The 11055-nt window shown below is 37.5% G+C and overlaps 1 protein-coding gene across 2 annotated transcripts; it reads left to right on the forward strand.

The window, feature by feature from the left end:
- The first annotated feature begins 1326 nt into the window (after nucleotides 1-1326).
- Nucleotides 1327-10520, forward strand: LOC113302931 (protein ENHANCED DOWNY MILDEW 2-like). 2 transcript variants are annotated; one of them, XM_026551901.1, is made up of 19 exons: nucleotides 1327-1430; nucleotides 2181-2624; nucleotides 2702-2798; nucleotides 4131-4181; nucleotides 4262-4434; nucleotides 4949-5051; nucleotides 5141-5239; nucleotides 5600-5847; nucleotides 5935-6024; nucleotides 6114-6644; nucleotides 6826-6973; nucleotides 7057-7158; nucleotides 7274-7366; nucleotides 7598-7639; nucleotides 7819-7929; nucleotides 8276-8347; nucleotides 8488-8606; nucleotides 8687-8750; nucleotides 8849-10520. In XM_026551901.1, exons 2-19 carry the CDS (start codon nucleotides 2215-2217, stop codon nucleotides 10259-10261), a joined length of 3966 nt encoding a protein of 1321 aa, XP_026407686.1. In that variant the 5' UTR covers nucleotides 1327-1430; nucleotides 2181-2214; the 3' UTR covers nucleotides 10262-10520. The 2 variants fall into 2 exon arrangements, with proteins under 2 accessions (XP_026407686.1, XP_026407695.1); XM_026551910.1 differs by having other exon boundaries at nucleotides 4949-5045.
- Nucleotides 10521-11055: the final 535 nt, after the last annotated feature.

An 11055-nucleotide genomic window follows, 5' to 3' on the forward strand; every position in this document is an offset into this window, starting at 1 on the left:
AGACTTGGCACTTGCCATACTTCCGGTTCTCTTGATCAACAAAGTTCAAGAACTTCGGTTCAAGGAATACATTGGTTATGTAATCTAAACTCTCATTCCAATCATTGAAACATTCTTAGAGGACGTTATATAGTTGTTACACCATTTCTCGTCAAAACAATTTCCAAAGTGATTGAAACATTCATGACTTTCGTCACTAGGTAAAGATAAACTTGGTCGAAGCGAAAATCTTACCAATACATATTTAGAGATATAGATAGGCGAGGTGTACTCGGCTCGAAATACCAAATGTGCATTATCTAGTCTATATATATAGCATACGACTTTTGTCTCAAAGATTAGGAGATAGAATAGATAGACTTTTGAGTGACAAATAAGTTCAAGTCTCCACATACCTTTTTGTCGAGAAGTTCCACCGGTTCCTTGAGTAGTCCTTCTACTTGTATGATGAATCGCCATGAAGTCCTTGAGCTCAACTACACTTACTATCCTAGTCCGAGACTTAGCTATAAGAGACTAGAAATCAAGACTTATAGTTTTGATCACTAACATTGACAAACATGCTTGAGATAACAACGCATGCGAGTTCGAACGAGCAGTGCTCTAACAATAATATTTTTGTGTTAATATGGAGTCACATTCATACTGTATTTTGTTCAATAATTTTGATTTTCTTTTGCTGATAGCCCATGAGAACTCATGCTGAGGCATAATTTAAGATAACCTGCTTAACTTTTGCAGGAACCTAATTTCAAATACTGGGTAATCACAAAAAAGGTTGAGCCTCGGCCGTAGGCCGAGGTGATACCTAGTTCTGTTTATGAGATGAAGATTCTCATTCGTCATTTGAATTACCCATCTTGAATTACAATAATCTCAAAAACCTAGTTTTTTTTCCACTTCTTCTTCCTCTCTCAAAAAACCCAACTCTCTCACGAAAGCATGATTTTTCAACTAATGTCACACTAACAACTAACTTAATCAATCACTAACATATCTAATTAAACATTATTATTAAATCTAATCATAATCATTAACACTAACTAGATAAGGGTAGTTATGTCATTATAGAAAAGTGGAGGATAAGAGGTGATAATGTTTTTTATCTAATGACCCTATTTTGTCATCATTCAGTATGCCTCAAAAAAAATCAGTATGCCTCAAAACAGGTTTCTTCTGAAATTGCACTCGCATCCAGTTCATCAATGCGCAGATTACTAGATTAGGCACCCAGTCTTGAAAGGCCGGGTGGGTCGGGTCGATCCGAGGATTGGGGGATAAATGCTCAGGCCTTGTCCCTGGAGTAGTTTATAGTAGTAGAATCATATGAATTTTCCATTCATCTCCTCTTGAACAAAAACCCCCAAAACCAACTGTCTGTTCCATTTGAATCGAAGAGCAGCACCAACTGTCTGTCCCGCGACACAGAGGTAAGAAGAACCTCAGTTTTATCGTTTTCAGTTCCTCTCTGTAGTTTTCATCACACAATAGTAAACAGGTATATATTGTACGGAAAAAAGCTTCAATCGATTTTTTTAGGGTTTATGATTATGTGGTAATGGAATAATGACTATTCTATTGCTCTTTATTATGATTTTTTTTTTCTTTTTTTTTTTTCTTTAGGTTCTATTATTGTGCTTATTATCCAATTACTGTTCTGAGTTCAATACTCTTTAGGCCTTCTCATTGTTATTCTTGTTTTTCAGTGGATTTTGGTTTTGTGGTAGATTTTGCTGGTTTTACTACTTTTCTTGTTTTTAGGGGATTTTAGTAGAAATGCCTATCAGACATCAGAGATGATCAAATGATAGTGTTAGATTCTACTGGAAGTTCAATGTAATTACTATCCTATTGCTCTACTAGGTTAGTTAGAGAGAAAACAGCATTGTCATGCCATAGTTGTAGTAGTGTCTCAACCGTGCTCAAGAAACAATTGATATGTTTGTACATCCAGGGTTATTTTTCTTTACTACCCACCATGTCTTAGAATTTCATCCCTTCGTTTTCTCAATGCTAGTCAAAGTGCCAATGCAAATGTGGTTGGCTAGCCTAGTTCTTAAGTGAGAAGTTCCTTATGAATTTTGAAGATTTTTAATTATTTGGCTGTTTCTTAAACTTTTTAGCTACCAGCTTCGATAGTTTGATTTACCTGTTATTTAATTTATATACCTTGTATTTAGGTTTTGTCGCAAAGCTAGCAGCAGGCTAATAGAAATGGATTCTTCAGATGATGAGGCGGATGATGTGCCACATTTTGTAGAGAACTTCCACTTTGTTGATGATAAAAATGAGCCAATTACCTTTTGCAATTTGCCAATCTGTTGGACTGGAGATGAGAATCCAGGATCCCTTGAAAGGCAGATTTTCTTGCAAGGAACTGCGGATGGTGGGCTGCAAAAAATCTATAAACCTGTAATTTCATGGAAATTCGAGCTTTTAGACAAAGAACCTCGAATATCGGTGCTTTCCAAGGAGAAGAGCTGGATTAAGCTTCAAAAGCCAAGGAAGAGCTATGAGCCTACAATCAGGACCATTTTGATAACTTTGAATGCTCTACACTTTTTGAAGAGGAATCCAGATACATTAGGGAAGCCCTTTTGGGATCGCTTAAGAAAAAATTTCAGGTTTGCAAACTTGCGTTAAAATATCTTATGTTCCTCTAAGGTTTATCAAATCTGAAATATTGCTGTCTCACATGCAGCTTACATGAGGTGAAACCTTCTGAACATGATCTGATTGATCACTTCGCCTTAATTAACGACACAGTGAAGCATGATGAAACTTTGTCACAATCAAAGGTATGTGTTACATATTTATAGGACAACAATTTTGATAATCGGTGAAGAAATATCTACTGAAAAAAAGAGAAGAGTCTTTTCTTGTTTCTTTCAAGTTATATCCAATTATGAATGAATTGATAGTATGACACTTTCGTTCAGTTGACAACCCTTACGATAAACTGGTACAACATCTGCGGACCATTGCGTTGTCAAAATTCGATGCATGAATATTGTTCAGAAGATGTATGGAACTTGCTTTATAGTTTAATATATTTCCAATTGGAGAGATAAATTTAATTCAAGCTTGTAATTTTTTCCAAGATATATTCAGACGTTTTTAGCGTAATAGATGATTGGTCTTGGCTTGCTGAAAATTGAATTTGTGTTTTTAAATCTTATCCAACTGCTGACCTGTTCAGGTTTTTACTCAGTTTCTACCCTTTCAATTTTTTAGTTGTTCAGAAATTTGGTTTTCATTCCAAACTGCAGTTTCCTTAGAATTAGTTCATTCTGTTTGGTACTTGAATTGTTTTGTACATGCGTTAGGTTTAATGTGGTACGTTGAATTGTAGGATTAGGATATAAAATGAGTTGAAGTTGAACTTTGACCAAGGATTTGCTTAGGTTTAATCTCGTTAAATGATGAAATCACTTAGCTGTGGAGTTGATGATTATGAAGCACAGCATTTTGGAGTTATTTGAGTACCTTGGTTTCCTTATTGTCTAGTACAGATGAATATTGCGAAGACTAAATATCAGTTTTTTTTTTTTTAATGCTGTTCTATCTGAAATATGATAGTTAGGGTTGTTAATTTGGTATTCTAGATAACAAGTGCAAGTTTGTATGTTTCGCGTGTCATTCTAAGGTTTCAACATTTGAGAAAATGCGGAGAATGTTTTTTCTTTTTTTTTTTTTTGGTTTCCATGAAAATGGTTTCATGATTTCACCAAATAAGTTCCGGCAGTACAGTGAAATTGCTTAAAATATAGTATAATCTACTAGATTTTCAGTGCTTGAGCAGTTGTTACATCCTTATAACACTCTCTTTAACTATAAGAATTTAGAATACATGCCTGGATATGCTGAACGGAATGATAATGTTGTGAATATATGTCAAATAAGTAAAATAGGAATTTTGTAACTGTGTAGGTTCTTATTTAGACATTAGTGTATTAAGATGTCATGTGAATCAATTTGTGATGGTTAGGAAACTCAATTTGGATGATCCCGTGTTTAATCTATTTCGTCTTACTAGATCGGGCTGTGTACGCTGCTTTAATGTTGTATTTAGCAAGAACCAGTATTTCGATCAGGTGTTTACCATATACCTTAATTCTTTCTTGAAACAGTTTCTACTAGCCTTCCTTCAAAATCCTGCCAAAGCAAAAGCATCTAATGAGGTTTGTGTTGCCACTGTAATCTTTTACTTTTGTGGATTTCTTTTTTTTGCCACTCTGCTGTACTGACTAGTCTGGTATAGCATGATGTTGATACTGCTGTGGAAACAAAAAAGAGTAAATTTATAGTGGATGACGATGAAGAATGGGATGAAGCAATTGGCAATGAGGATGAAGATGAAGATGAAGATGATCAAGAGAGTGATCTATTTGATTCAGTTTGTTCGATCTGTGATAATGGTGGTGAACTTTTATGGTAAGCTACATGCTTTAATTGTTTGGTGATTCTTTAGTTATCACACATGGTTCAAGCATACGCTAGGGTGTCTTTTGGGTTCTGTAGGATGTCATTATTCATGACTTAAGCACGAAATAAGTTTTTTGGCTCAGGTGGAGTACTAGAGTCTGCAGTGTTACATTATGTCCAAACTTTAGTGATGGTTCTTATAGAGTAAGTTTGTTGCAATTTTAAGAAAGAAATAAAGAAGAAGGCAAAATGAAGGGAATTGTGTGGTAGGAATTTTTTATTCCGCGTTTAGTACTTAAAAAAGGAGAAATACCTCTTTCAGTTTGTGCATCACTTCATCTCCCAGGCTGACAAATCTTGATGTATTTGCTAACCTTTTAAATTAAATGTTAATATATCTTTCTAATATGTGATCATAAAGAGAATGCACCTGCTACACCTTTCATTTGTTGTATGCAATGCTTTTTGATTTTCTTATTTGAAACCTTGTATGTGACCAAGATGTTGCCTTATCCTAATGTAGCTGCGAGGGTAAGTGCTTGAGGTCTTTCCATGCAACCGTGCATGACGGCGCAGAGTCAGATTGCAAATCCCTGGGATTTTCTAAGTCTCAAGTTATAGTATGGGTCTCTAGTTTTCGACATATTTTAATTCCTATATATTCACTTAGTATAGTGTGTTTGTATTTCCGTTAAAGCTTGTTGGTTTTGTGCAGGCAATTCAAAACTTTTTATGTAAGAATTGCGAAAGCAAACAGCACCAGTGTTATGTATGTGGAATTTTGGGATCCTCCGAGAAAGAGAATGGGGCTGAGGTATGGATGAGTTACATTACACAACTGTTGCCGTGCAATTGCATTTATCATGTTCAACCTATATTAAACTAATCCATCAAAAAAGAGAAAAGGAAGAAGCTATATTGAGCTGACTTTATGCTTTTAAAGTATCTAAACCTTTTGATAGATGTAGCTTGAGTTGTTTCTTTGATGTATCTCTTCCAGCAATAAATCTATCATTCTGATCTAGACTTGATCGTAGTGTTGGTGCACAGTAGTAGCAAATAAAACGAGCTAAAGTTAAAGAAACATCTGAGAAAAATATTCATCAGGAATAGTATTATTCAGTCTGAAGATTAGTATATAATATTCACTCATGTTTTCACATCTTATTTTCAGGTTTTCTCATGTGTCTCTGCACTTTGTGGATACTTCTACCATCCGGAATGTGTTTCAAAACTTCTTTATCCCGAGAATAATGCTGAAGCAGAAGCGTATAAGCAAAAGATTTTTGCTGGAGAATCATTTACGTGTCCAGCACATCAATGCTCTGTATGTAAAGAGCGAGAAAATAAGGATGTCGACGAGTTTAACTTCGCTATTTGCAGACGTTGCCCAAAGGCATACCACCGGAAATGCTTACCCAGGTAGCAAATATTTGTCATTATGTTTGATGGTATTTTTTCCCCTTCAAATTAGTATACTTGTGTATATTCACTAGTTGCCTTCATCAGGAGGATTGCCTTTGAAGTATCAGAGGATGCAGAAGCTGTAAGGGCTTGGGATGGTCTTTTGCCAAACAATCGTATACTGATATATTGTTTGTAAGATCTTAAATTTTTATTCATTCTTTTTTCCTATTTCTTTTGATTGCAAAGCTTGCAGCTTTGACTTATTCATGATTTTGTCCCAGGAAGCATAAAATTGAATCATATGGAACACCTAAGAGAATCCACATTAAATTCCCCTATGATGAACAAAGCAAAACATTAGAAGGGCAAGATTTGCTATCTGGAAAGGGAAAGACTCTAATAAAGAAGAGAAGTGTTCCATCTGACCACTCTACATGTGAAACAGCCTTTTCGAAGAAGCCAAAGTTGGTTGAAAAGGTGTCCTTTCCTGTAAAGGATAGTAATCTTGCGATAAAAAGGGAGAAGTGTCTATCTGAACCAAGGATCCGTCCTTCAGAGAAACCTAAAAGCATGGTCGCAAAAAATCCTCTGAATTCCACGAAGATGGAGAAGCACTACATAGCTGATGAAAGGAGGGCAACTGGGAGAGAAACTGGGAGAGAAACAAAGTTAAATCTAGTTGTGAAGGATGCAGAACATGTAAGGAAACAGAAGGACATACATAGCCATAGAGCTGAAAATCCCCAAAGCGCTGCTCCTCTCAAAAAGAAACAAACCATCCGCCCTCCCTTAGATACTGAGACTAGAGAGAGGTGAGGTGCTACCATGGCTGAATGTTCTTTCTATAGTTACAGTAACTACTTCTACTAATGGAATTTGTAGGACACTCCAACCTATACTAGCAGAAATTGGTTGGATAAAACTGTCTAATTGTATGAAAATTGATTATCCATTTTCTCATTGTATTGCTGAGTCTTAATTCATGTTATGCAGAATATTGACTTTAAAGAATAGGTTATCAGCAACTATAACATTAGAGGATGTTATAAGGAGTCATACCGTACCATCCACACACGCTTCCTCCTCAAAGTATGTGGTGGACAAGTCCATTACTCAAGGAAAGGTGGATCGTTTTGTCGAGGTAATTGTTTTCCATTAAACTGTTGAATTTTGTGGTTACTGATCTTGTAGTTGCTTAAATCTGCACCTTGGATGTATTTGCAGGCTTGTCGAACTGCTCTACGCATGCTAGAAGAAAATGGAAAATTAGAGGAAGCTAGAGCTGTTTGCCAACCAAACGTTCTCGCCACCATATCAAAGTGGAGGGTAATTTTTGTTTTTCTAGTTTATCATGATGACACACATGTTCTCACTTGTGTAGGATTGGCTGTTCTTGCAATACACTTAGTATGTTACTTACTAATTGCACACATTGTTGTAGAACAAGCTGAAGGTCTACCTTGCACCTTTTCTCGTTGGCCTGCGCTACACATCTTTTGGTCGCCATTTCACAAAAGTAGATAAGCTTCAGGAGGTAACTTTTTGATGTTTATCATTCGTTTTATAGAACTTTAACAGTCTTTTTTTTAGTTATCAACTGTTTTAGCATCGGTCATTCACTATATTAGACTCTTATGCCTCATGCTTAGAGAAGCAGTAGAAACATTAAACAATTCCAGAGCCAATCTTCTTTAGTTCTTTAAGGTGGTCTAATAATAACTAACTGAACTAGATGAACACTAATTGCATTAGCTTCTATGTGCAGATTGTTGATAAGCTTCACCCTTATGTGCAAAACGGAGACATGGTAAGAAATCATCAAGGTTGCTGGTTCCTTGTCGTCAATTATTTAATCCAGCTGCTTGTCCATTTCATTTTTGTGATCTTGTAATTTTCATGCCACCTGCGTCTGATTTTCAATGTACTAAAATTTTAAGAGTTTGAACAGAAACATATGTTGCATATGATGCCAAATTTTCTTTTCAGATAGTTGACTTCTGCTGTGGTGCCAACGATTTCAGTTGCTTAATGAAAAAAAAGCTTGAAGAAACTGGGAAGCAGTGTAATTTTAAAAACTTTGATATGCTTTCAGCAAAGGTAAAATTCACAATTACCTCAGTTTATAGTAGCAGTGAAGTAAAGGTGCTTCCATTAGCCTTTTATATTAATTTCAAATTAAATTGATTTGGTTGGTATGTCTTGGATATTTCTGATGATCTGAATTTGTTTTTGGTCAAAGAAGTCATATCTCTCTACTCGAAAATAGGTCTACCATAGAATTTGTTTTCTTAGAAATACTTGGGCATATCTGCTCATGTGGTCCATATACCTCCTTTGTCTCCTTTTCCGCTAGGGGAACTTTCTTGGTGGAACCGTAAGAGTTGAGGCATTCTGCCCATATATGCCATGACTGCCGTTGTATTGATAAATCCTTTCTGTGCAGAATGATTTTAATTTCGAAAGGAGAGATTGGATGACTGTTCGTCGAGATGAACTGCCAGCTGGATCTAAACTGGTGTGTACTAGTTTTTACTCTATATCCATTAGTATTGTTTTACCTGACCCAATTTATGTGGGATAATTGGAATATACAAGTTGTCCTGAAAATGTAGCCAACAAATTAAAGCTTTACAAAATTTTGATGTTTACTACCAGATCATGGGACTAAACCCTCCTTTTGGGGTTAGAGCTTCTTTAGCAAACAAGTTTATTGATAAGGCTCTTCAGTTCAAACCAAAGCTCCTTATCCTCATTGTACCTCCAGAAACAGAAAGGTATTGCCTGCCAGACAAAACTGACTGTCTCACTCTCTCTGAGGCAATTTTTCTGATTTTCTTTTGGTTATATTACCCAGGCTAGATAAAAAAAGAGAGGCGTATGATCTGATCTGGGAGGACAATCAGAAACTTTCTGGAAAGGTATTCTTAAAAAGGGTCCTGTGGCTTTAATTTGGTTAAGGTTACATTTGAGTGTTGGGTGGACCATTATGTGCTAACCATCCATGCTTCTATTGCAGTCCTTTTACTTGCCTGGATCTGTCGACGTAGATGATAATCAAATGGAGCAATGGAACTTAAAACCCCCTCTCCTCTATTTGTGGAGTCGCCCTGATTGGACTGAGAAGCACAAGAATATAGCGTATGAGGAGCATCATTTATCCTCAGAAATGCCTCATGAGTTGCAGACGGAAGAACAGCTGAATGAACCACACTTGCGGGAAACAGATATTTCTCCTGTTCATGATTTCTATGGTGATACCACGAAGCTTATGAAAGAGTATGCTGATGAATCCAACCCTATAATTGATCTGCATGGACAAGTCGGTGGACCAGAGCCTAGTAAAGTTGGGTCGGATGACAACCAAAGCAGGACTGGGCACGAAGATGATCTTAAATTCACTGAAAGAAGCTATGGAGATGATCCTAAAGTAGAAGCAGAAAGCAAGCATGGAGATGGTTTCAAACTTAACCAAGCCTTGGTGAGAGGTGATCTCAGGGTTGACCAAATTAAGCTCGGAGATAGTGATTTTAACGGCAGTGGCGACACGAGTCAGAACCTCAAGAAGAAAAGGTTTCGAGAAAACTGGAAGGCGGAGCAAGCCAAATCAAAGCAATCAAGAAGCAATGACAAGACACCGCCCAGAAACAGAAAGGAGGACGTTGATAGGCCTTCTCCAGTTAGCAAGATTTCTTCCTTTAAAAGCACGTCTTTGGATTTTGGAACTGGAGTGTATGGAGGTCTACCAACCTCATCTAGCATCTGTGATGAAGATCTTGATGATATAGAGAGGCGGTACAGTTCGAAAGAGGGTTGTCTATTTGGAAAAGGTTCTAGTAGTGGACCAGCAAATATTAGTAGTCTTATTCAAGAGTACGGTGGTAACGAAGACCGTACGAGTAGTTTCAATAGGTCATCATACCCAAAGGAGAAGGATCATCACAGATACGGTAGGGAGTCGGATACAGGTATACAACTTCTCCGTCGTTATGGCCAGCAAGAAGTGGATAACTCCGAACTTCTCCGCCGTTATGGCCAGCAAGAAATAGATAACTCCGAACTTCTCCGCCGTTATGGTGGACCAGATCCATATTCATCTAGGCGAAGTGGTGGTTATGTACCTCCCCAAGACACTGGGTTCACTAGCATGGGTTCACTACCATCTTGTTCTACGTACGGATCTATTCCTGGCAACACACCATCATCATCATATGGAATGATGACAACAGCAATGCGGCGGTACGGGCCATTCCTTGATGAGTTTAATCATGCTAGGCCAGGTGTTTCTTTTGCACTGGATGGCCCACCAGGAGGGGTGAGAAATGCTATGTTCGACGGTCCTGGATCCTACCCTTCTGGGCCACCACCACACCCTGGTTTCCATCATGACCCATTCGGTTTTCCACCTGGCCCGCCACACCCTTTCCCATGAGTCTCTGTGGTTGCTTTTAGGTTCAACAGTTGATGTTGCCTGTTATGAGGCCCGGGGAAGTTTATTCAGGTGGATCCCAATTGTTGTATTATCTCTATCTTTTGTATAGGCATTTGTACATACTTTCTATCTTCGAGTTCAGAGGGAACTTGGTCTCTGTGGTACTTCAGGACTTCTATGAGCTACAAGCATCATTGAGACCAATTGGGGTAATGTTTATACAAATTTTCATCAATTTCCGATGGTAGTTCACACCTTTAGATTATTCATATTTCATTGGTAAGATCATTCTTCTCTGTCACTTCTCTTCTTTAGGGTTCCTTTGGTGTTTTTGTAAATCATGAAATTTGGTTAGTCTCGTGGATGGGCTAATGGATCCACTATTGTAATATGAGATTGGCGCAGTATAAGAAGCTCGGCGAAGGTTAAGCTGCACGGTTTAACATTTGTCGCTAGCGGCCAAGGTCCAGATGCGGCTTGACTACAGACGCTAGCGGCTTATATTCTGCCGCCAACGGCTAGTTTTAAAACGCTCCTCTAAAGCAGGGTAACAGGGTTCCATTTGACTAAGCCTGTGTTCGTCCAAGGAGCGAGTTTAATAACTTGCTAGAGTCGGGCTCGAAAATAAGAGTATGTTCTACGTGTGAGGGAGTTTTCTTTCGGAAATTGCATTGGGCTAATTTGTGATCCACGGTGCATTTTAATTCTATCTATTAATAATATGATTTCAGGTGATTTTCGTTTGAAAAAAATTTAGACTAATAGGAAATAAGAGTTTCTGACCCCCACCATAA

Source organism: Papaver somniferum, chromosome 1 (assembly GCF_003573695.1).
Source record: "Papaver somniferum cultivar HN1 chromosome 1, ASM357369v1, whole genome shotgun sequence".
In the NCBI taxonomy this organism is placed as follows: Eukaryota; Viridiplantae; Streptophyta; class Magnoliopsida; order Ranunculales; family Papaveraceae; genus Papaver; species Papaver somniferum.